Source organism: Globicephala melas, chromosome 5 (genome assembly GCF_963455315.2).
Source record: "Globicephala melas chromosome 5, mGloMel1.2, whole genome shotgun sequence".
Taxonomy (NCBI): domain Eukaryota; kingdom Metazoa; phylum Chordata; class Mammalia; order Artiodactyla; family Delphinidae; genus Globicephala; species Globicephala melas.
In genome coordinates, this window is record NC_083318.1 from 14,208,334 (window position 1) to 14,236,189 (window position 27,856).

Here is a 27,856-nt window from a genome sequence, read left to right on the forward strand (position 1 = left end):
GGACACTATTCCTAATTTTTATTACTTTAACTGATTTTCTTTGGGCCATCTTAAATCTTCCTTTTGTTGTGGTAAACAGAACTAATGACAGTATAGAAGCGTCTTCTATCTTGTTATATAACTTTGTGTTATGTTGACCACTGCAAGAAATCATGTTAAGAGTTTTCAAAAGAGTTAACTTTTTTCCTCAAGTGATAACACCAAGTATATTAAAAAGTATAGTTTGTATTATTTTCCATGAAATATACTTTGCCCTGTGCACCAGTAAGTTCACTCACCCTATTTTGGTTTTGCCCACTCACAGCCTCACAAAATCCTTCTATAGTTTATCCCCACTAGCTTAACATTCCTTTACCCACTAAAACTTTTAAGTCTTGGGGATTTCAAATGTACTATCTTCTACAACATTTCTGAAAAACAAGACAGACTCCTGTACAAAACCTTGAAAACCCTGCTTTCTGTCTTTAAGCCAGTTCCCAATTCTAACAAAAATTTGGTTACTCTCTGCTTATTAATAAGTTAGAATCAAGGAAAATAAAGCTCAGGAATAAGTTTTAAACTTCCTTTATTATCATCAATACAAAGTACACAAAGTAATTTTCAAGGGGATATTTTTTGTTCAAAGATATATTCACATTAGCAAGAGTTTATTTATTTTATAGATAAAAGTTAGCAGATATGCCATTTTTATATCTTTTACTTTCCAACGACAGTTTGCAGTGTCATTAAAGTCATTATCAATTTTTTTATGATCAGATCTAGAATCTGTGCTTATCAAAAGCTATATGATACCATAAACACAATACATAGTAATAACCTGAACTGCTTTAGTAGAGATGTTGTAGGATAAAGCTTACTTATGCCCACAGATATCACGATGACATCTCCTAATAAGCTCTGAAGAAATATTTGTCATATTATGATTTTAAAAGATGGGGAGACAGTTACATTAAAAGAATATCATTTTAAAAGAAGATACTTTCATTTCTTAGATTTTAGCATTATAAAATTTACTTTTTTAATCACAAAAGAAAAAGATTTTAAACTAATAAAAACATGTACCACTTAAGTAAAATTCTTCATTAAAGTGAGTTTGAGTCTAAGTAGGAAAGAAACCACATTTATTTGATCTTTTAGTATTTAAATCCTTGAAAAAAGCCTATGCTTTGGGCTTCCCTGGTGGCGCAGTGGTTGAGAGTCCGCCTGCCGATGCAGGGGACACAGGTTCGTGCCTCGGTCTGGGAAGATCCCAGATGCTGCAGAGCGGCTGGGCCCGTGAGCCATGGCCGCAAGCCTGCATGTCTGGAGCCTGTGCTCCACAATGGGAGAGGCCACAACAGTGAGAGGCCCGTGTACCGCAAAAAAAAAAAAAAAAAAAAAAAAAAAAGCCTATGCTTCACTGCAGAATTAGCACTTTAAGAAAATACTGACAGTAATAACACACTATCAAAATGTATACAAATGGCAGCTACGTAATTTGTATGTTTAATAAGTTAACTATATCCATTTTTCAATTTAATCTCCCGATGAACTACCTCCAATATCAATATTAAGGAGGTCTTTAATTTTATCATATAATACCAACACCAAAGCACCCCCTGTACCACGAAGGATATTGGAGAAGGCACCACGAAAAAATGCGCCAATTCCCTCATGTTGGTATATCTTCACAAAGCAGTCTAAAGTTCCTTTATATTGCCGTTCAGCCTCACCACTCTATACAAAGAAAGACAAAGAGTTTGCCATTATCTTAACATCTTTTATCATAAGACAGATTTAATTTAGCAACAGGGATAGATTAAAATTAACACTGTGTTGAGTAAGTATGTTGAGTTAATGGTCATATGTTGAGTATTGTTCCCACTGACTGCAAAATACTCACGCTTTTCAGGCACACTTGAAAAATGGCCACATATTACACTTAACAAATTTTAAAAGATTGGCATCACATACCATGATTTATCCTCTCACCACATTGCAATTAAGAGAGAAATCAAGAACAAAAAAGATAACCAGAAAAATATCACGTTTGGGTATTAAGAAAAACACATCTTAGAAAATATTTAAAACCTAACTAACAACCACAAAACTCCTCAACTAAATTTGTAAGACGCAGCTTGAGTGGTAACTTTAACCACCAGAAATAAAGGAAATAATAAATGCAAGAGAAAGCATAAAAGTCAAAAGTTAGTTATCTGAAATACTTTGACAAATTTCTAGAAACACTGTTTCAGGAAAAACAAGAAAAGGCGCCCAAATTATTAAAAGTGGCAAAGGTAACATCATTGCAGATGACCCAGAGATTAAGAAAGAGCAAGATGATATTATGAACAACTTTATGACAATTATTTTGAAAACACAGAGGAAATAAATTCCTAAAAAGTATAATTTACCAACAGAATATCAAAAAACTTTAGAATATACTAAATTTGTTAAAGAAATTCAATCAGTTGTTATAAATCTTCTCATAAATTAGAAAACCACGTGTCCAGATGGCTTTATATGTGAGTTCTACTAAAAATTCAATGGAAATTTAATTCCAATCTCACAGAAATTATTCCAAAGAAGAGAAAAAGTGGGGAGACTCCCTAACATATTTTATGAGGCTTGCATAGATAGGCCTGATACCAAAATTAGACTAGGATAATGCAAGAAGGAAAAACATGACAAGCTTATGTCACAGAAACCATGGATACAAAAATCCTGAACAAAACCCAGCAAATCAAACCCAGCAAGGGGTATAAAATACAATACATCATGACCAAGCTGGATTGACCCCAGGCATATAAGAAAAATATGATCATCTCGATATAGAAAAAAACATGACCACCATTCATGATTAAGAATTACTGGAATCCATGGGCTTCCCTGGTGGGGCGCAGTGGTTGAGAGTACGCCTGCTGATGCAGGGGACACGGGTTTGTGCCCCGATCTGGGAAGATCCCACATGCCGTGGAGCGGCTGGGCCCGTGAGCCATGGCCACTGAGCCTGCGCGTCCGGAGCCTGTGCTCCACAGCAGGAGAGGCCACAGCAGTGAGAGGCCTGCGTACCACACACACACACACAAAAATTACTGGAATCCAAAACAGAAAGGACCAGTCATAATATAATAAAGGATAACTACGAAAACCCCACAGCGAACATTAAACTTTGTAATCTGTAACATTGAAGGCATTCCTGGTAAGACTAGGACCAAAACAAGGTTGCCAGTTATTACTTCTTTAATGTAACACTGAATCAGAGGTCTCAACCAGTGCAGAAAGGCAAGAAAAGGAATAAAAGGCATAAGAACTGATAAGGAAGGGAAAAAAGCCTGCTATTATTTGCAGATTATATCACTCTGTGTGTAAAAACAAAAAAAAAACTTCAAAGGGTGTACATATAGATTAGTGTTTGTAATATGGCTTAATAAAGTTGTGGGATATAAAATCAAAATGCAAAAATTAAGGAATACTGTTATGAATTGTGTCCCCACAAAATTCATATATTGAAGAGCTAACCCCAGAACCTCAGACTGTGACTAAATTTGGAGACCGGGTCTTTATAAAAATAATTATGGTTAAATGAGCTCATTAGAGCGGGCCCTAATCCATTATGATAAGCCTTATAAGAAAAGAAACAGAAAAAGGACCATGAGAAGACGTAGAGAGAAGAAGGCCATCTACAAGCCAAGGAGAGAGGCCCTCAGAAGACACCAACCCTGCTGGACACCTTGACTGACTTTTAACCTCCCAAAGTGTTAGAAAATAAATTTCTGTTGTTTAAGCCACCCAGTCTTTGGTACTATGTTATGGCAGTGGTACGGTTTTATACATATAGCAATGCACACATATATATAAAAATCCACACCCACAATTTTTTTTCTGAATTATTTTGACAGTAAGTTACAGGTATCATTGCCCCTTATTTTTAAACATTTCAGTGTGCATTTTCTAAGAATATTTTCTTACATACCCGAAGTACAGTTATCAAAATCAGACAATTTAACATTGATACAGTACCATTTACTTAATCCACAGTCTATTCGCAAATTAATTTTCAAAAGTGTTTCAGTTTAGTAAACTAGAGCTAGACATAGATCAAGAGGAAACACAGATATAAAAGGAACAACTTTAAGGATAGTCCATAGATGAAGCAATAGGTTAGATATGCTTTACCCTTTCAGGTGGCCCACTGGGTTCTTCCAGGACCATTTTGTAGAGGATAATGAGGATAACTACACCTCACAGCATTGTTCTGAGAATTAAATGAGTTAAAATGCTTAGGACAGTTCTGACACATAATAAACACAGCTTTCTGGCCTCATTATTTTCACTTGCCCTCATGAAACCTATCATATGGGTATACTGAAATTCTTCTCAAGCCATACCTCTAGGTATGTTTTTTACCCCTATGCTGAGAATGTATTCTTCACTGTCTGGAGAAAAAGCCTATTTACTGAGATTTAGCTCTCTAAGAGGCCATATCTGATTACTTTAAGCACTTGGGTACCCCTCCCCTATTGCATTCCTGGAACCTATGCACATTTCTACTTAAACCATTAACAGTATGCCTTCAATACTATGCTATGAATTTGGGTGCAGGTTCTGCCTTATTTTATTTGTGTCACCAGAGCTTGGTGAATAGGCACTCAATTATTTGTTGAATGAATGAATGTAACAAGTAACAGCAATGGAGATTGACTTTATCAAAATTTTGGTTTGGGTATTTACATTTAGAACATACATCATTATAAACAAGTCTTCATCCTTGGAGTTAAAATTTATTTACTTTTATTAAAATATACTACAACAAATGATTACATATATCAGTGGCCTATGACTGGGCTTATTCTACTTAATCTAATAATATTCAGTTAAGATAGACACATGCTCATCTAATCCTTGCCATGCCCCTCCACTCTCCAAACAACAATACATGCTATAGGAGTAAAAGACATTTCTGTTCTGATAGGAGACATGGAAGAAACTTTGCTGGATGATGGCTGCTTTGGGATAGGAAAGAATACAAGACAGAACACATTATGTATTTATTTTAGTAAGTAAAACAAATGGCCTATGCCTTTCAGCCAAAATGTCTCTAAAATTTTAATAAATTACATGTGAATATCAAATACTGGAAAACTCAATTAAGCTTACAAATAATATAAAATACCTGCATCATCATACGTCTTCTAACTGTGTCAAAGGGATAGGAGAGTATTCCAGAGCATGTAGTCACAACTTGAGCAATGAAAAAGGAGACAAGAAAAGGAGTTTCCTTTGGTTTTGGTAATAAGCCCTAGAAAAGAAAAATTATCAAGTAACCATCGAAATTTCCAAAATATCTTAAATCATTAAGTCAAAGGATAATTCTTATAAATATATGAAAGAGGGCTCAGTTATACTTAAAATGCAGTAAAAAAAACAGTTGGATTTAATGTGGTAAGATTAAAATAATAGCGGGAGATCAATAAGAAATGAGAATCCCACACATGGCTATATTTTAAAAGCGTATTTGAAAAAGAATAGCATATCTGCTATTACAGGAGAAATGTTATTAATAGCACTGAAAACTAGAGATGGCAGCCAGTGACCAAAAAAGTTCCTTCCTGGTTCTTCCTCATAGAGTTGGAAAAGATGAAAGAATGCCTGTTATTATTAACAGATGATGTTTGATAAGCAGCTTTAAAGCTCTAAGCTAGTGAAGAAACATTCCTAAATTTTACAACTACTACAGGTGATAAGAGGAAAGCAGAGGGCGATTAAACATAAATTTTTCTGTGATTAAATAAACATATATAAGATCCTGTAATTTCAATTAATCTATTTCTCTGTCTAAAAAAATACACTACAAACTAAAAGTATTATGTCCAGACCACAATAAAAATAACATTCAACTACTGATACATTTATACTAATGAGGGAGGGCCGAGATAATATATAAAACTATTATAAAATTTCCCTCAAGTTTTAATCTTATTTAGTAAATAATACTGGGATTAATTTCATTGCTTCTTTTTAGAAGCATTATGATGTAGTGATTAAGAGCATGGGACCTGTGCTTGCCACATAAATAAATGACTTAGCCATTCCTAGGTTATTTATCTTTAAAATGGGATATATTAAAAGCTATCCTAGAACACTGTGAGGATATAAAGTCCTTAATAAGGTTCTCAAAACTACGCAATAGCTCAAAAAATGGTAGCCATTATTACAATCTTTCTCTTTCCTACCTTATGAAGCGCTATTTAGCTCTGAACTGACAAGGCAAATTGCAGAACAACCTGGAAAATACAATACAAAATCTAACAGTACCCAATAGATCACTGAGCTATAGTAGCATTTATCATATTTAACTAATTAATTATGCCTTGCCTGCTTTCCATTGATGATAGTAAACTGATAATATGCATGTAAAAAAGTGATAATAAGGGCTTCCCTGGTGGCGCAGTTGTTGAGAGTCTGCCTGCCGATGAGAGGGATGCGGGTTCGTGCCGCGGAGCGGCTGGGCCCGTGAGCCATGGCTGCTGAGCCTGCGCGTCCAGAGCCTGTGCTCCGCAACGGGAGAGGCCACAACAGTGAGAGGCCCGCGTACCGCAAAAAAAAAACGGATAATAAAATGAATGTAAAATCAGAAAAACTCTGTTAGAAGATGCCTTCCTATATACCAAAGATCTAATTATGATATAACCTAATCAGCATGTTTTCTATTTGAGTCTTTCGGTGCAAACAGCACAAAAACCTAACGTTTATATTTATGCTTTATATCCAAAGTCAGATCCATAATACAGTTGTAATTTAATTAGGTTATGGCAAAGTCATGATTAAACAGAATGCTATAATATCTCTTATGTCATCATTTATTTTGATTTCTATAATTAAAAGTAAACATACCTGCTGAACATATTACTAATTAGAATAAAAAGAAACAAACAATTTATTTAATATATACTAGTTAAAGTACCAAATTACCTTAACTGTGTCGTAAGTTCCAAAATAAGAGGCTCGGTACACAATGATGCCCTGAACTGAAACACCAAACCCTCGGTATAAACCAACAATTCCATCTGATTTTGCTATTTTCATAATACAGTCACCTAAACCCTTGAATTGTCTCTCTTCAGGACCTAAAATAAAGCCATTTAAAATTTATTAGCAACATTATATCAGATAAACACTTTAATCGAAGTAAATTAAACATTTTACAGATTTAAATTATCTGGAACTAACATTTAGAAATCTTTATAACAAAAAAAAAGGCACAAGTCAAAACCTTTCCATTCATTTAAAGATAATTAAGATGTCAAGTAGTATCTTAAGATATTTTAACTGAAAATATTAATCTCTTATAAAAGCAATCTAATTCAAGCAATCTGACTGGCTTAAAACATTTCAATAAAATTATGAGAAGTTACTAGTCAGCATTCAGAAAATACTTAGGCATGCAACACTCTACAACTTGCCTCAGCTGAAGAGCAAAAGGACGGATGAAGCAAAAAGACAAAGCTAAAAACTAGTAACTTTAAGGATCACTGGCATTTTAGATGAGGTGTCTCATTTTTCTAGTGTTTGCTGGTTTTGTTTTTATTTTCCCTTGACCTAGAACTCCTTGATATTTTACAAATATTATATATAGAATACAATCTTTCAAAATAAACTAAGTTCTCCCAATTTTGAGAGGAAACAAAACTACAGAATTGAAATTAAACCAAGGCACGTGTGTTATTTTCAGTTTCTTAACAATAACAAAAAAATTTGGAATGCCAGTTAAACATCATAGATGAAACTCCTATTCCCATCTTTGTTCAAACTGCCACCCCATCTGAGGCATTTTCTCTAATCACTTATCTAAATTGATGTCACTCTCTTCTCCTAGATTTTTTTCATGGCACTTTTTTGCTGACAGTATATTTTAGCTATTTATTCTTTTTTTTTTTACTACTCGTGATCTCCACTAGACTGTAAGGTACATGAACCAGGAGCTCCATGTTTAATATGGTGTGTGTGTACGTGTGTGTCTATTACACATACACAACCTGTATATCAAGCAGGGCCTGGTTCACCTCACGCACTCAATAATACTCATTGAAAGAATCTCTGCTCCCTTAAGAAATTCTATTAAAATAATAATAAAGAAAAAACAGGTTTAAAGCCAAATAAGCAAAAAAGAGTACATGACAAGAATAAAATCCACAAATTTTAGCAAGATGGAAAGGAGGTGGAGGATGGTAACTCACTAAGTGGAGCAGAGAAAGTTGAAACCTAATTTCTTGCAAAGGGAGATATTGTTGAGAAGCGAGCCATTTGATTCCAATAACCACAGAAAGACTTAAAATTAGAGGAATTAGGTACTATTGTGGTGAGAACAAATTAGCATCCGGATGCTCAAAATCCACAACCTCACCCTGAGTAGCCAAGTGACTTACTCCTCTGTCATCCTCAGAACTGAACACAAGGCTCCAACTTGTGCTGCAGTCACATGGGGCCAACTGAGTGACCTCCACAATTACTGAAAATGACTCACACAAAGATACATCATTGTGAATGTCAGATCATCAGAGATATAAGGTAATTAAAAAGAAAAAAAGCCACATAAAAAGGATCAACAGTAAGAGAATGATTTCTTAAGAGCAGTATTAGAAACTAGAATCCAGATTAATGCTTTCAAAATTGTGAAAGAAAATAATTTTAAATCCAGAATTTTACATATGGCAAAATATTAAAAGGATGAAACATAGACATTTTCAGATATGCAAGATCTCAATTTATCTCCTATCCACCCTTCTCAGAAAGATATCAAAGAACATATCTACCAAAACAAGGGTGTAACAAAAACACAGAAAGATGTGATAAATAAGTAAGGACAGAGGAAAAGGGAATCTCTAGGATGAGAGTTATACACCTAATGTAGAGAGAAGCCACAGTCAAGACAGGAAAGTAAGTGCATGAAGGGATCTAGGGATCTCTCTAAACAAACAAACAAACAAACAAACTGGAAATAAGTTATAAGCAGTCTCTGTGCTTACTCTTCTTGTTACTACAGTATTGGCCTTCCCCTTCCCTCTTTTAAGAGAAAAGAAAAAAGTAGTACTCTTTAGGCTCTATAACTTTATCATTTGGTTGAGAATAAAATTTTTAGATGGAATACAACACTGTTGTTATAAGCATAACTGAAATAGATAATACAGTGTTCAAAAACACAAAGAAGAAAGAGTATTTCTAAAAATCCCATACCTTTTCCAATATCAACACCTAATCGGGTTCGGGCAAAATCTAGTGGATATACTACACATAAGGATGTTGCCCCAGCGGCTCCACCAGAAGCCAGGTTTGCCAAAAACCACCTCCAGAACTGAAACATATTAATTAAAACATGGTTATTAAACTATAGAATCTGATTTTTAAATACCTTTGTTTTTATAAGGTTAAAAAGCCAGATTTACAAACTGCTTTTATAAAGTGAACACCTATAATAACGCATATATTATCATGCAAAATACTTCCCTTCATGTCCATGCAGCCTTTATTTCTTACCAGGTGGTCTGGGAGATACAGCTTAGATGCTGACATACTAAAATTCCAAGATATTTTAATGTCCTCCAGCAAAAGTAGCCCAAGTTAGCAAAAGAGGCCACATAAGATATTCTGCTCTTTAGACTGTATAAAGTTTTTCGTTAATAACATATTTTAGTTATGACTAAAATGTTAGGCATCTGTGGAGGCTTTAGTGGTTCCCCTTCTTGGCGGCAGTGGAGAGGGACAGTAATACATCATAATGCCACAATTTCACTTTGTATTTTAGTAGAAATAAATGTAAGTAGCTCAAAAATATAATTGTGTTCAAATGCCAACATGTAAATTGGCAGAAATCAATTATAATGTGGTTGAGTGGCATGTAAGACCTTATTGATCTACTAGTTCACGTTGGCTGTTGAAGTTCCTTTTTTTTTTTTTTTTTGCAGTACGCGGGCCTCTCACTGTGTGACCTCTCCCGTTGCGGAGCACAGGCTCCGGACGCACAGGCTCAGCGGCCATGGCTCACGGGCCCAGCCGCTCCGCGGCATGTGGGATCTTCCCGGACCGGGGCACGAACCCGTGGCCCCTGCATCGGCAGGCGGACTCTCAACCACTGCGCCACCAGGGAAGCCCATGAAGTTCTTTTTGATAAACCTTTGAAATGTGCCCTGTTTAAGTCCAATAAACTGCTTTTCAACATCTAGAGCTCACTGGAGAAGAAAGGAATATTTGAATTGGAACTGTCATAGAAAATCTAGGGTACAAGGCCACAGTAACCATTCTAGCTAGTCAAGCTCAGTTTCTTGCTTCTCTAGCTCTTATTTCTAACAATTTTAAGTCTCAGATGCTTTGGGACTCTCAATTTTCTCTTGGCCTGGAATGCCCTTATTTTAATATTTTCTTCCTATCTTTTTAAAACAAAAAGTTATCAAGTTATGCTCTAACTCAAATTCTATTTCTTCCACAAATTCTCTGATCCCCAACCCACCCCAAACTGTATGTAATCATACCCTCTCCCCATAAATACTTCATCTCTCAGAGAATTAAAGGTGAATCATGTGATCAATATGTAAAATGTGTCAACATGTTCCAGATTCTCATTTTTTTAAAATAGTATTTACAATAACTTTCTACTTTCAATTTATAATTATTTGTGTACCTGTCTTGTCTTCTACGGACTATAAATTTCTTCAGGCCAGAATTTTTATTTTTACTTGTTGAGATATATTTACACACCATACAGCTCACCCATGTCAAGAATTCAGTTCAATGGACTGTTGGCATATTCACAGAGCCGTGCAACCATTACCAGTTGCAGAACATTTTCTTCACCCCGAAAGGAACCCTGTACCCACCAGCAGTCACTTCCCATCTTCCCAATTCCCCTGAGCCCTACATAACCATTAAGCTACTTTCTGTCTCTACAGATTTGCCTATTCTGGACATTTCCTATACAAGAAATAACACAATATGCAGTCTTTTGTGACTGCCTTCTTTCATATAACATGTTTACAAGGTTCATCCGTGTTGTAGCATGTGTTAGCACTTCATTCCGTTTCACTGGCAAATAATATTTCACAACCACATTTTATTTATCCATTCATCAGTTCATGGACATTTAGGTTGTCTACATTTTTATGAGGCCTAGATTCTTAATTCATTTGCTTATTTCAGAAAGCAAGTCATGGGGCCTTGCCCAGAGTAAGAGTAATGCATTCAATAAATATTTGTTTAATGAAGAGTACTCAGACTCCCATCATGCCTTTTAAGTGAAACTCATAAGTTCTACTGTATAGGTAGCCACGGTTCCTAATCACACAGAGATTAGACCAGAAGGTTGAATCTCACCCCAGGGTAGCTAACCCATAGTCTAGAATAACCTGATAGAAAAAGTAGAACTGGGCCATAGTTTAAGTCTTAGGAATTTGACTCCAGAAGTTCTATGCCGGTTATCAGTAGGACAGAAATGGAAAAGATATTAAATAATTTTTTTTTAGGTTTCAGTCTACTTTGAGACGGCTGAAACCTATAGATACTCTTCCAATAAAAATCACATATATATAAACATATACTTTTAGTGTAAGTTATTCCTCAAGCATGCATGGATCTCTGGTAAAGAACCTCTCACCATCTGAAAGGTTAGAAGGAATCACTATGATAATAACACTGAACTTAAAAGAAACAAAGAAAATATAGGTAAGTAAAAAAGGGCAATAATGAGAAAACACAGAGCAAACACACACAAAAAGCAGATCATTAGAGACAGAGATAGACTAAGTGACCTGGGAGACAAAGATAAAGAATACAGTTTGATCCCTAGAGCTGTCTTTGGTTCAAATTCCAATGCCAGTGTATCATTGCAAGAAATACCCATTTTTCTTGAAGTAATTTAAGTCTCTGTTTCTTACAAGCAAATAAGCCAAACCAAATATGATATGCAGCACAAAGATTTATAAAGTACATCTTAAATTCTATTTAACCTTTTTCTTTCCTTCCTAGATAAAAGAAAACAGATCCATGACTTTCTGGGTGAATGATCATATAATTTATTATTCAAATGAGGACCCCTCTGATAGTGAAAGTGGGGCCTATGAAAAAGCAGGCAGGCACAACATGTATAAACAGTATGGCCAAACTACTAATGGAAGGAAGGAAGGGAGGAAGGGGGAGGGTGGAAGGGAGGAAGGAGAGGGAGATAAGAAATAAGAATCTATGCTGAATGATAATCCTGCAAGTGTTTGTGTAACAAGTCTGTCCCTCCACAATTAAGCTTGAAAATAAAACAGACCCAGGAGAGGTTGTATATCAGCATAAATGAGTTTTTAATTATAAGTTAGTAATTTCAGATATTACTATACTATAAAAGGAGAGGGCATGAAAAAGAATCAGGCAAGGAGAGGAGAACAAAAGAGTCTAGGGGGTTTGGAGGTAAATAATCCTGTTTATTTGCCACTGCTGACAAATAGATGATAAACAGACTTGATGCCTCCAAGAACAAATACCCTGAGACCAAAGTTCTTTCTAACAGTTTGTCTGGGCATGGAAGAGTGCTGGAAGTTCTAGTCTTCTCTACTGAGGGTTGTGCTGGTAGCTGCTAAGGAGTGGCAGAGGCATATTTTATGCCCAGTTCAGCTAATACTCATCTAGTCTAGTCACCTCAGCTGCGAGAGGAATAGAGTGCAGTAGAAAGAACTAAATTTGGGAATTAGAAAGACATGAACACATGACTAGGGTAAGTGCTTTAAGCTCTGTCTTGCTTTCCTTATCTGTACATTTGGGATAAAAATAAGGATGAGGTAAAAATTCAGTGAAACAGTATATAGTAGGCACACATCTCCCTACCATGGTTATTTTTTTTAAACTTTTTACTTTGAGATAATTGCAGATTCACATGCATCCTAATACATATGGAGTTTATGAACTTTTCAACCAATTTCCCCCAATGGTAATATCTAGCATAACTATAGCAGAGGAAATTAACACTGATAAAAATCTACCTTATTCATATTTCACCAGTTACACACACTTATTTGTGTGTATATTTAGTTCTATGCCATTTTATCACGTGCGCAGATTCATGTAACCACCAATCACCATGGTGAACAGTTCCATGATAAAGACCCCTCATTGCTACCCTTTTATGGCCACCTCCCTCTCTCCTAGCAACCACTATTATAATTTCCATCTCTATAATCTTCTCACCTTAATAATGCTATATACATGAAATCAGAAAGCAAATATAATTTTTGAGATTGGCTTCTTTTCACTTAGCATTCAAAGTTGCTGTAGGTATCAAAAGTCTGTTCTTTTTTAAAACTGGTAAAATATACATAAAATTTACTGTTTTAACCATGTTTCAGTATATAATTCAGCAGCACTAAGTACAATACTGTATAAGCATCATTACTATCTATTTCCAGAACTTTTCATCATGCTAAATATAAACTGTGTACCTATTAAATAATCTCCCTCCCCCCCAGCTCCTGGTAACCTCTATTCTACTTTCTGTCTCTATGAATTTGCCTTTTCTAGGTCCCTAAGGGGATTATACAGTATTTGTTTTATCAAAGGGTTGTTCCTCTGTATTGCTGAGTATTTGTTTTATCAAAGGGTTGTTCCTCTTTATTGCTGAGTAATCTTCCATGGTGTGATGTACCATAGTTTGTTTAAGCATTCACCTGTTGAAGGAAATCTGGGTTATTCCCAAATTTTTGTCTATAATGAAACAATCTTCTATGAACACTGTATACATTGCTTTTTTTGTGAACAGAAGTTTTTATTCTCTGGGATAAATGCCCTAGAGTTGGACTGTATGATAAGCATATGTTCAGTTTGTAAGAAGCTGTCATACTCTTTTCTAGAGTGGCAATATCATTTTACATTCCCACCAGCAATGTAAGAATGATTCAGCTCCTCTGCGTCCGTGCCAACATCTGGTGTTGTCACCATTTTAGCCATTCTGGTAAGTGTGCAGAGATACCTCACTGTGGTAGATCAACCACTTTTAAAGCACATACACTGTACTTGTTTTTTCTACCTTCTCTGCTTCTTTTAAGACCAGGTAAGAAACCAAAAATATTGACTTTTCTTTTTCAGTTCTTTTTCTTCCTTCCCCACTTTTCTTGGTAGGGGGATGGGAGCAGAGATAGGATACAATTTTGATGTCCAAGGGGAGAAATAAAATGGTCATTAGTATCCAGATTTAGTAAATAATATATATTTAAACATTACACTATTACTTGTGACTGAATACCTTTACATTCTAAATAAGATAGCATGCTCTTTATAGGTATACTAAAAATGTTTTTACCTCAGGCTCTACTAATTTGAAATTTATTACAGAATTTTAGCACGGATCAAAGTTAACTTCAAAAATTTTAGAGCTATGTTATTTACACTGTTAGAGATAGATGTTAGTAACATAAATTTTCTGGTTAATTCTGGAGTTAATTGCTCCATTTGGCTTAGTCTTATAGGAATTATCTTTTGGGGGAGATGGGGTGGAAAATGTTCAATAAAGAGTTAACTCAGCTGGCCTGTGTTGCCCAAACCCTATACACACTGAAAAGATCTTCAGGACCACCCTTGCTCAAACTCAAAGGTTCCTTTGAGATAACCGTCTGAGCCCTTGGAATATCCTACCTAATTAGAGTGTCTTTATATACCTGAAGCTTTGGGTAACACCAGATAGTTTATACTAACCTTGATTTATGGTGAACACCCCTTTGTATGCTTTGGGCTAAACTATATCAGTTTGACCTCTTGAGTGGGTGGGGGCAGCGGCTGGAGACTGAGTAGCTAAGGTCAGTCACATTACACATGCCTATGAAACTGACTCCCCAAAAAGCCTGGCCACCATGGCTCAAATGAGCAACCCTATTTGGCAGCACATTATATGTGCTGTCATACATTATTGCTGGGAGAATAAGTGCTGTCCAGGTGACTCTACAAGGAGAGGACAGCTAGAAGCTTGCACCTAGTTTCTCCTGGATTTTGTCCTATGTGCCTTTTCCCTTTGTTGATTTTAATCTATAACCTTTTGTTGTAATAAACCATTAGTATAACAGCTTTTCTGAGTTCTCTGAGGCCTAGTGAATCGCTGAACATGAAGATGGTCTTGAGGACCCTCTGACATAGGTTCTTAGTCAAGAGAAGTTCCAACTATTAGAGTTGTTACCTAAAGATGACAAACATTTTTCTGAGTGCCTACCATAAAAGCACAGCACTGGGACTTCCCTGGTGGTGCAGTGGTTAAGAATCTGCCTGCTAATGCAGGGGACACAGATTCGAGCCCTGGTCCGGGAAGATCCCACATGCCATGGAGCAACTAAGCCTGTGCACCACAACTACTAAGCCTGCGCTCTAGAGCCCGTGTGCCACAACTACTGAAGCCCACGCACCTAGAGCCCATGCTCTGCAACGAGAAGCCACCGCAATGAGAAGCCTGCGCACCGCAATGAAGAGTAGCCCCCACTCACCGCAACTAGAGAAAGCCCACATGCAGCAACAAAGACCTAACACATCCAAAAATAAATAAATAATATTTTTTAAAAAATACCAATTACTTAAAAAAAAAAGCACAGCACTACAGTAAGCACTTTATGTGTCTTTACATGTTTAGTCTCATCTAAGCCTTACTCATCTAAACCTCATGAGGTAGGTATTCTTATGTCCAATTTTCAGATGAGGAAACTAAAGATCAGAGAGGCGATATTCAAAAATTCACACAGCTAAATAAGCTGAGTGCCAGGACCTAAATCCAGATCTTCTGAATCTAAGCGTAAAGAATTTTCTTTGTTACCTTTATACCTCTAACTGCATAATAGCGCAAAGCACTCAATAAAGGAAATAAAGGGTCTAAAAGGAAATTAATGGAAATAGCAACAAAGAAATGTTCCATAAATAGTTGCTTTTAAAGAATCTGCTAGGACAGCTTGGTTGGTTGGCTGGGGGAAGAGAAAAAGACAAAGGATGAAGGGGTAGAGAGACTTTATAAGGGCGGGTGAGGGGAAGATCTTTACAGTAATGTAGGTGGTCTAGTGTATACGGAGGTAACAAAACAAATGGAGACCAGGACAAATGACACATAGTTCATACAAGTAGGAAATTTTGAAAATGAGATTTTATAACCAAGGGAGTGATTACCCTGAAAAGTAAAAGCACCTTTGTGATTAAAAAAAAGAGAATTCTCTAACTTTTTTGAAATTAATTTTTATTGGAATATAGTTGCTTTACAAGAGAATTCTCTAAGTTAAATTTATCATTTTCCTGTATTTGACTTGATCTTCCTACACACTTTAATCTCAGCCAAATAGAGCCTCAGTCATAAAGAAGAAACAATTTGCTTCTTTAGGAAATAAATTACTTCAGAATTAGGAAATACACATTTGTTGACTGCTTTTTTTGCTTATCAAAACCAGATTAAATGCTGAATTTTTCTAGTGCAGAATAGGGATTATAAAATGTAAATTATATTAAAATTAATATTTATTCAGAGAAATATTGTGTTGAGACAAAACATCTCTTAGTTATTAAAACTGTGTTAAGAGGTTTAGAGAAACTGGTAAAAGTTAATACAATTCTATGTTTTCCATATGTCATTTCTATAACTTAATACATATTATAGTATGCTAACAGTTACTATGTTTTTTCTCAGGTATTATTAATCTTTTTTTTAAGGTATTTATTTATTTATTATTTTTATTTATTTATTTTGGTGTGCTGGGTCTTCGTTGCGGTGCATGGGCTCTCTGTTGCGGCATGCGGGCTTCTCTAGTTGTGGTGCATGGGCTCTAGAGCACATGAGCTCAGTAGATGCAGCTTGTGGGCTTCTCTAGTTTTGGTGCATGGGCTCCAGAGTGCGTGGGCTCAGCAGCTGCAGTGCGTGGTCTCTTTAGTTGTGGTGCGTGGGCTCCAGAGCAGGTAGGCTCAGTAGTTGTGGCGTACAGGCTTCTCTCTAGTTGTGTTGCACGGGCTCAGTTGCCCTGCAGCATGTGGGATCTTAGTTCTCCAACTAGGGATTGAACCCATGTCTCCCATATTGGAAGGCAGATTCTTAACCACTGCCACCACCAGGGAAGTCCCTAACTGTTACTATGTTTTAACTATTATTTTTTTCCACCATTTGAGCACCTCCTCTCCAAATAAAACCCCACAGGTAATGAATGGATAAAGAAGATGTGGTACATATATACAGTGGAATACTATTCAGTCATAAAAAAGAATGAAATAATGCCATTTGCAGAAAGATGGACTAGAGATCATCATTCTAAGTGAAGTAACTCAGAAAGAGAAAGACAAATACCATATGATATCACTTATATGTGGAATCTAAAATATGACAGAAATGGACCTATCTATGAAACAGAAACAGACTCACAAACATAGAGAACAGACTTGTGGTTGCCAAGGGGGATGGGGGTGGGGGAGGAAGGAGGGAGAGGCTGGGGTTAGCAGATGTAAGCTGTTTTATAGAAAACAGATAAACAACAAGGTCCTACTGTATAGCACAGGGAACCACATTCAATATCCTGGAATAACCATAATGGAAAAGTATATAAAAAAAGAATATATATATATACATATATGTATAACTGAATTGCTTTGTCATACAGCAGAAATTAACCAACACTGTATTGATAAATCAACTATACTTCAACTGAAAAAAACTCTCAAGTAAGACAAATCCAACTACTTCTTAAAAAATTTTAGAGATATTAAAATATAATTACCTGTTTTTCCTAAAAATAAAACTACCATATGACCCAGCAATTCTACTCCTGGGTGTATATCCAAAAAAATACAAAAACACTAACTCGAAAAGATACATGCACCCCAATGTTCAAAGCAGCATTATTTACAATTGCCAAGGTATGGAAGCAATCTAAGTGTCCATCAACAGATGAATGGATAAACAAGATGTGGTATACATAAACAATGGAATACTATTGTGCTATAAAAAAGAATGAAATTTTGCCATTTGCAGTAACATGGATGGACTTTGAGGGCATTATGCTAAGTGAAATAAGTCAGAGAAAGACAAATACTGTATGATATCACTTATATGTGGAATCTATAAAATACAACAAACTAATGAATAAAACAAAAGAGAAGCAACTCACAGATATAGAGAACGAACTAGTGGTTACCAGTGGGGAGAGGGAAGGGGGAGGGGCAGACAGGGATGGCAGAAAAAAGGGGTTACTATGAGACAATATGAAATCATGTGTGTAAAACTTTTGAAAATTGCAAAGTATTATATAATTTAAAGAATCTTTCATTCAATTAAAAAATAACAAAATAAAATAAACAATAATTACCTGTTTTTCTTTATTAACTCCAGACATGAACAGTTGTTTGTATTTGTCTTTGAAAGCAAAGTTTAGAGCTTGTGTTGGAAAATACCGGATAACATTTGCCAAATTGCCACGCCAATAACTGAAGAAACCTACAAAAGAAAATATAATAAATATAAACTTATATTGTATTATTGTTAAATAATTTGCATAGTTTTAACAAACTTAGCTGTTCAAACTATCTAAAACATCTTTTCTCATGAGAAAAAAAATAAAGTTTATATGTGTCTCCAACTGAAGAAAAAAGGCAGTGTTAACTCCACATACCCCATTTCAATTTTGTTAATTTCCAATAGGAAGCCTTGAATGCCTAAAAACCTATGGAAAGCATTACCAGTTGAATATAGGGCTCTTTAGTAGTAGAAAAACAGAGCTTACTAGTATTTGTCAGAGAAGCTAGTAATCCTTAGCCTCATTTCCAAATCATAAAATACAATTCCTATGGTGACAAGGCTATTGGAACAAAACTGTTTTGTATCTACACTCCTGAGAATGAGAAAGGGATAAAAGAGTCTTATCTTTATATTTTAAAACCTAGCCAAAAAAGAATCAATTTACAATTCAAGGCAGTCTCCAGAGGCTAGATGGAGAGATAGTAGGAAACTTTCAAGGTCAATAATCTTCCCACTTCAAATCTCCATGGAATGACCAAACTTTATAATTCAGTCACTGTGTTACCCTGATAATTCAAAATTCAAAACTGCCTTTATAATCCATAGCTGCCCTGGAATACAACAGGCTAGCCCTTCAGGACCCATAGCTGTTTTTACAGATGGTTTGACTCTGCTACTCTGAATAGGATACCTCTAGTCCCAGCTGGGAGAATAGGATACCCAGAATCAGTCTTCTAAAGATAAAAATACAAATGAAGATAATCTCAGTTGACTAGGCCCGGTGCTGAGAAACTGAAAGTTAGATTAGATAAACACACAAAGGGAAAGATATTTATTTGTTAAATAACTATACTTTGTGGGAAAAAACACTGAATATTGGTGATCCCAAGCTAAATATAAAGCAGTTGCACAAAGGCAATTAAGTATATTAATAGCAAGAAATCTTCTCAGTCCTCACAGCTGATTCAGTTACAAGGCATTCAGTTGTAGGCATAAATGACTAGGGCATTTAACACATAATGGTAATAGCTACAACTTCTTGAGCAATTAATATGTGCCAGGCACTGGCAAACGCTTTATATATTTCATTTCATCACCACACTATGCTTATGACATACGTTCTCCTATAATACCCATTTTATGCATGCATAAATTGAAACTTTTATAAGTTTGGAAACTATAACCAGGATTTTGAATCAAGGCTTCTGTCTGTCTCCAAAGCTCTACTTCAGCTTTGGGTTTCTGGAGAAACAAATCTTAGAGAACTCCTAAAATTATTAAAGTATGGTAAATAAAGCTCTATTTTTTAAAAAATGGAAAATGATTACTGTAAAAATTTTTGAGGCAATATTAACAAAACAATAATACTAATTTCTAGGAACTGCTTTTTATTCATTTAATTCTCATAATCACCCATGATGTAGGTACTATTAGTCTCTCCATTTTAAATATGGAGAACTGAGTTAAAAAAACTTCTACGGCAGAGAGAAGTTAGTTAAGTAACTTGCCCAGTGTCACTTAGTCAGAAAACTGTAGACTTGGATTCAAACTCAAGCAATCTGTCTCAATAATTCAGTCCCTTAACTATAATACTTTTCCATAAATAATTTAATCATACAAATATTGTCTGTACTAAGAAAGGTTAACAATTTTTCTTTAATGGAAGTAAAATAAAAATCTTAAAACATGAGAAATATAAGCAAATTATAAAGGAATATTTCTTGCTAGTTATGGCCACATTGAATTACTGAGGGAAGTTGGTGAATCTAACTTTTGGAGGTATTTTTAGAGATTTTTAAGTTCTTCATAGTTAATAAAAAACATTTAATAACATAGTTAAGCATTTTTATTTTCTGAGGTCAGACCTGTGGAAGAGAAATGTTGAAAGTACAATGTGACGGTGTAAATGATACTGAAGAATAAGGTTTGATTTTCTAGACCATGTTTTATAGTAACACAACAACAGACTACTTGCAGAGGATCTTAAAAGGATAAAGAAGAACATACTGGCTGAAGAACTACAATCTGATCAAATGGGATTTAAGTTGAAATCATCATTTGTTTAAAAAAAAACAAAGTAATAAACTGAGTTTAAAAAAGTGTCATGGGGCTTCCCTGGCGGAGCAGTGGTTGAGAGTCCGCCTGCCGATGCAGGGGACACGGGTTTCTGCCCCGGTCCGGGAGGATCCCACATGCCACGGAGCGGCTAGGCCCGTGAGCCATGGCCGCTGAGCCTGCGCGTCCGGAGCCTGTGCTCCGCAAAGGGAGAGGCCACAACAGTGAGAGGCCCGCGTACCGCAAAAAAAAAAAAAAAAAAAGTCATGTATCAAAAATGTATTAGAATTCCCATTTTATACATGGCTCTTATTTATTAATAGTCATTCTGGAAATGGTTGATTCTGCTAGATGGTATTGAGATATTATAGGTTTCAGATTATGAGTTATTAGTTATAATTATGATTATAGTACTGAATTAATATTTATTTCACAAAAAGTATCATATAAATATAAGAATAGGATAAAGGTTTGTAACTTTGGCTAATGTACTGAATATAAATGGAAGATTCTGATGACAAAGACATCTGCAAATTAACGAGACCATGACAGAGTGACAGATTTATGACTAAAGGGGTTTGCTAGCATTGACAGAAGAACATATTCCTTTTAGCAAGATTGTATTTGCATGAAAAAACCTAGAGGATTCATCAAAACAACTGTCAATGTCTCAATGAAAAATCTAGAAATAAAAAAATCCTTAGAAGTATAACAGTGGCAGCTCTTAAAGAGTTATATATGAAAAAGTATCTCACACACATAAAATACTTTTGCATGTATTTCTCAGGATTCATGGATTCCCTGGAGCTACAGATATCAGGTTAAAAACCCCTGCTTTAAACTCTTTTTCCACAGATCATACTTAAAAAACTTATTCCCTTCTTTGCATCTCACTGCTGTACCATGCTTTTAGGAGCTCCAATGTCTTAGTAGGAGTGCAAAGAGGAGGAACCTCAAAGTGGAACTCTGAATGCATCTTCTATAGAAATATTATTTCTGGGGACCAGGTTTCAAGGTTTTATCCACATGTACTCTAAGTACACTGTGTACTACGTAGGTTCTTTAGATAGATTACAAAAATCTACTCTACATGTAATGCAAATTTATCCCAAATACATTCATTTACAAATGAACATAAGGAATACATGTTTCTAAATTTAGGAATGTATTCAAAATGATAAAAGAGTTAAAATTTATTGAGCACTAACTATGCAATAGATACGTGGCTGAGTATTTTACAGGCATTATCTTGTTTAACCGTCGCAACTACCATATGAGGTAGGTAATATTTTTACACCTTGTATAGAACTGAGAAAATTGAGGTTGAGAAAGGTTAAATAAAAATTGTTCAAGGGGCTTCCCTGGTGGCGCAGTGGTTGAGAGTCCGCCTGCCGATGCAGGGGACACGGGTTCGTGCCCCGGTCCGGGAAGATCCCACATGCCGCGGAGCAGCTGTGTCCGTGAGCTATGGCCGCTGAGCCTGCGCGTCCGGAGCCTGTGCTCCGCAAAGGGAGAGGCCACAACAGTGAGAGGCCCACGTAACGGAAAAAAAAAAAAAAAAAAAAAAAATTGTTCAAGGTTACAAGGTAAGGGAAAGGTTGGGACTTAACTCCAGAATTTTCTAGATCTATCTGACTCCAGACCTAGAGCTATTAAATCTCTATTGCCTCTAGGTAAAAATCCATTTTGGATAAAAACAGTACTTTGTGGTCAGAATAAAACAAGGGAAAAGCAAGTGTGATGCAAATGTAGCAGTATTTGACTCTCTAGTTACACAGAACAAAAGGACAGTTTCCTAATATATAATCACAAAACTGATAGAGACAAACATAGGGGTTGTGGTATATTTCTCTGCTAATAGCAGAACATCTAAGTTTTTTTTTTTTTACTTAATTGCTAAGTAAAAATAATCTCTTCAAAATTTAAGGGTGAGAAAAACCTACTCTGAACTTAATTCTGAGAAAATAATTAAGAATACAGAACTGATGGGAAAATGGGAAAAAGTTACTGGGCCATTTACTTGTCCACTTACTAGCCAAGAATGGAAATGCTAGGCATGTTTGGGTATACAGTTGACCCTTGAACAACGTAAGGGTTAGGGTGCTGATTATCCTTGCAGTCAAAAATCCAAGTAATAACTTGTAGTCAGCCCTCCCTATATGTGGTTCTTCCATAACCACGGTTCTGCAACCATGGATTCAACCAACCAGGGATCAAGTACTGTAGTATTTGCTACTGGAGAAAAAAAAAAATCCATGTGTAAGTGGACCCACACAGTTCAAATCCGTGTTGTTCAAGGGTCAACTGTATATTCTAGACTAGCAGGCTCCAACATGCTTTGACAGTCTGCCTATCAGTTAAAAAAATGTAATCATGACTCTCAAATATGTACATACTTAAAAAAGTAAATAATATACCTTTGCTACTATACTACCCTGTTATGTACATTTGTAAAACTATTCCAAAAGAGAAATGAAAGAATGAGTTAAAGATTCTTCATATACACAGCACTGTAAATCAACTATACTCCAATAAAAATTTAAAAAAAAAGATTCTTCATTTAAACATCTTTTATTTGGTACCAAGTGCATAGGAACAAAGTTCTTGGTCTTATGGAGCTTACATTTTGAGAAAGACAGACAATGAACAAATAAATATGTTCAAGAAAAAAATAGTATATGTAGTTGGAGAATGAGGAAGGGCTATTTAGATAGGATGGTCGGGAAAAACTTTTAGATATTAGGGCACAACTGAGCATTTGTTTTAATAGTTAAAAAATAGTATTTTCAGATATCTTGCTAATCATGATGTTTTCATACTATCATCTGCTATTATCTCAAGGCACCCTTAGGATGAGGTCCATTCTTAAAAATAGCGTATGTGAATCTATATTTCAAATAGTATTCTTGACAATTTCAAATATTCAAATAGTCTTCTTATCTCTATAAATCCATTTATCTGAGCCAACATAAACTATAATATGTTCATTATACAATAATTGAGTAAGGGTACCTGTTATCCCCTTTACCCTGTGTAACTCCTACTCTTTTTTTCAGGATACCTTAGCATCCTGTGATATATAACTGACATTTGGCCAACCATAGGTGCCAGTGCCAATTCATTTACTAAATATCAGTAAAGTTTATGTTCCCATTTTATTTAGATAACACATATACCTAACATTTTCTTTCCATACCCCAAAATATCATCTTCAAGATATAAAAACCTCCCTGCTTTAGCCTTCAGGAAAATATGTTTGGAAAAGTTCAGATTAAAGACAGCTGATGAATTCATGGCCAGGAATACCTAAAAGAGAAAAGAGTTCTGGTAGGCTCTTAAACATGAGATTTAGAGATAACATCTTTAAAAGCCTATGTTACAATATATTAAATAAAACAATTATAATAATTAAAAATATATTTACCGATGCATAGCTTGCTCAGTGAAAAAAATCACAGCACAGACACCAAAATGTTAACTGTGGTGATGTTAGCAGTGCTTTTTAAAAACTTTTTGTTTCTCTATATTTTTCAATTTTCTATAGTAAACATGCATTATTTGTGTAATACAGGTTTAAAAAGTACTAAATAAAAGTACACATACAAAGTTGGAAGGTCATAATACCAACTAAAGAATAGAATAAATTTTTAAAAAAGCATTAGTCAGGATAAATCCAGAAGCTTTCATAAGCCAAGGAAAGCTTATAAGAAGTATCAAAGACACCCAAGGAGGTGTTTAAAGCTATGTTCAGAGGAAGAATGAAGAGCTCTCTCCTTGAGGTGTAAAGAAAGAGATAAGGTAAGAAGATAGTGAGAGAGCATCTAGTTGTGCCTTCTGAATTCATTGTCTCTTATGCTTATTCCATATTGCCTAAAGAAAGGGAAAGTTATCAGTAAAACTTGAGCAAACAGGAAAAACAAGAGAAACTTCAGAACACTGAGAATGTAATGTATCTTGACTTTCACAAAAGAGACAGAAGGTAAATTCCAGAAAATAACAGCCTCAGAATATGATTGCCTAGTAAAGTTCCATAATGATTTAGCACAGTGATTCTCAGCGCTACCAGGTTCAAGTCTTCTATACATAATAAATATTTTACAATGTTTCCTTTACTATCTAGAAGTAGAATTCAAAGACAATGACCTCTTCACTAGTTCAAAAAAAATCAATATAATGCCCTTTCTGCTATATACAAAGAGAAAATAAGAGTTTATAATAAAATATATATATTACTTAGTAAATTGGTGAGGCGTGATCACATCATAGACATAACAGTCCAATGCTTGCCTCTATTTATAATGAATCAGTTGTGCTTAAGACACACGTTGACATTTGGAAAAAAGGGCTTAATAAATATATCTATACAATCATCATGAATTCAATAGTTAAAAATGCAGATGATATAAGTAGTGACTAAATATCACACACAGAATTGCTAACATGAGTTTTCACAATGATGAACAACTCTCAGTAAAATTCTGAATAAAACAAAATATAATCTTTCCTCTACTTACAAGATAGCTGCATTACTAGATCACTGTGTGATTCTGCCCCAGACAGTTTGTGTTTATAGGTAAATAGGAGTTCGTTTCTAGGCTTAGATAATCATAAACAGGTTTTACTGCTACGTGAATGTCCAGTGGGAGATCTGAGTCATGAGGTTGCAGGGCAAGTCTTTGTTGTGTAGGACTGGTCATGTACAGCAGCAGCAGGATGTTTAGCAGCCCTGGATTTTGCCTTTCATATCATTGCAATTAAGGATTACTCCCTTCTATCTTTGTGTTAAACAAAAAATTCCTCACAAGTTTCCCAAAATGCCCCTAGATGGCAATATTATCCCTGTTTTGAATTACTAATCTTTTAGCATAGCATATACCATGGTGTACTCATAACATGGCCTTGTATACACTAGAAAACATTTTCTTAAAATTCTGCTTAAAGGAAGCTGGAACCAGAATGCTATTCATAATAGTTTCAATTTACAAGAGCCATACGGAATAAATTTAGGTTTAAATACTACAAAAAACATTTAAAATATCAAACGATTTAGCACTGGTCAGCACAATCTATCCAGAATATTTAACTTTACCTGACTGTATATTTAAAGCAGATTAGCAAATAATAAAGAGGCTCCTACTTCTCCGAAGAGGAATGGGAAGCTTGCTCTGATAAAATGGGAGTGAGAAGATGTGAACCACTCACTTACCATTAAAGATCTAAACTCAGCTCCCAGATGGGCACTTTAAATCCACAGTTTAGATGATGCCTTAACAGTCTACCCTCAACCTGAAATACTCTGCTTGTGCGATCCTAGCTCCCTGACCAGGGACTGAACCCGTGCCCCCTGCAGTGGAAGTGAGGAGTCTTAACCAATGGACCACCAGGGAGTTCCCAGGAATCCTTTTTTATGGGAAGAAGAGTAACCTGCCCTAGACTTAGGAGTGAAAGAAAGGACTGCACTGGAGTTGAAGCCACTACACTTCTTGTTCAGAATACACAATAAATAGACCTCTTTCCTTTTTAGAGTTCATATAGAGGTTTCAATTGAATCCAACTATATCAGAAAATTTCTGATCAATTTATCCTCTTATCCACTTAGCTAACTTAAGGAGCCATTCAGTAAGAAGAGGGCATTGAATGATTAATAAAGCATTTTCATTATCTAGTCCTTGAAATCATTTCAATATTAATGGAAAAAAACTCCACAAAGAACCAAAATATCAAAACTTTAAGTAAAAACAGAGCCTGACGCAAAAAAATTAATACTGATCCCGCCTTTACTTAAAATTTTTATATCTTGCTCATCATGGGTTTTTCGCATTAATTTCGATTTTTAAAAATACTGCATTAAAATATTATTTGTTTCTACCACTGAGGTTTTTGGCGTCCCCTTAAAATTTGGGCATACGTGAGTGCCTCCTTGGTCTCAGCCCTGGTCTTTAGTAGTTCTTGAGAATAAACAGAACCTCTTTTCACTGAATACGTACTAGATACTGAGAGGCCCCAATGCTTCCATATTTGGAATACTTCTCTTAATATTCAACAAATATTTAAGCAACTTAAAGCACCTATTAACATACAGCCAAGGGCCTGATGGCATCTACCCCAATACGGGGAGGTCAACCATTTTCCTCCTGAGCCAGACACAGGTGCATGGAGGTGCAGAGCCTCCTGCGAAGGAGAAATTTAGAGAAAGAGAAGGTGGTGGTCTCCCCTGTCCCAGGACTGGTCACGTGTAGGCCTTCTTGGCCCTGGGAAACCAGAGCCTCTTAGACCGGTTAAGAAATTGAATTATCGAAGTCAAAGAAAACAAACTCATCACCGACACACACGGCCGTGGCGACCGCAAGCGTCCCCGCCCGGGCCACCCACCCGCTTTTCTGGAAAGCTGAACCGGCGCGGGGAGAGGCTGGCGCGGCGGCCTCGCGTACACACCCTGTTCACGGGGAATCCGCACCAGGCAGTCCACGAGGCCTTTGTACTGGGCCTCGGGGCTGATCTGCTTGGACGACGCCTGCACCTGCAGCAGCAGCTTTACCCGCTCGACGGGCGCCACCGTCGTCTTGGACACGGCCGCCGCCACCCCCGCCCGCCAGCAGGTCCTTCCCAAAGGACGCGGCGTCAAAGAGCTGCTTCTCCGCTTTCTTCTCCAGCTTCTTCTTCGGAGGTACACTCTGCATGGTGGGACGATGGACGTAAAATCGGGCAGCAGAAGCTCAAAACGAGAGCGGGGGAGACGGACGAAGGGAAGCCAAAAACCGCTTCAGCGTCGTCCCGGCTGGAAAACGGCGCTCAGCACGCCGGGAAACCAGCGCGCCGGGGGTGCGGAGCTGCGCAGGCGCCTCCAACCGCCTTCCGCCACCCGGCGCCGGCCACATGACTCCCGACACGTGGCTACTCCGCGTGGTGCAAGTCTCTTAAAGTGTCTTGGCAAGTGTTGGTGCGGGGCTGTCCTTGCGGCAGGCAGGGCTAGGAGGCCAGTGGGTTCTGACCCAGGAAGGTGCGGGAACGGTCGCGGGAAAACCAGTTCTGTATAAGGAAATTTAGTAGCCCAAATCAGGACAGAGCAATAAACCAACTGTGTGGGATTAACCGAGTTTAGTTTTAGTTCCCAGGATAACCCTTAGGCCAGGTACTGGGACGCTGCCTATTAAGAACCCTGCGGCAGAGCAGGGGGTGAGCAGCGGGCTATCCAGCGAAGCTTCATCTGCCGCTCCCCATCGCTGGAAGTACCGCCTGAACCATCGCTGGCCTTACTGCCTGAACCATCCCCAGCTTCCCTGTCCTCGGAAAAATTGTCTTGCATGAAACTGGGCCTTGGTGCCAAAAAGGTTG

General features: G+C 36.5%; 1 protein-coding gene across 1 annotated transcript; it reads right to left on the reverse strand.

Annotated features, from left to right (window-relative positions):
* Positions 1-1,515: 1,515 nt before the first annotated feature.
* SLC25A31 (solute carrier family 25 member 31) lies at positions 1,516-27,201 on the reverse strand. The gene is given in 7 exon segments (XM_030863892.2): positions 1,516-1,716; positions 5,156-5,281; positions 6,955-7,109; positions 9,217-9,334; positions 18,318-18,445; positions 26,957-27,107; positions 27,109-27,201. Coding segments are annotated over 7 exon segments (972 nt in total).
* Between the last annotated feature and the right edge of the window lie 655 nt (positions 27,202-27,856).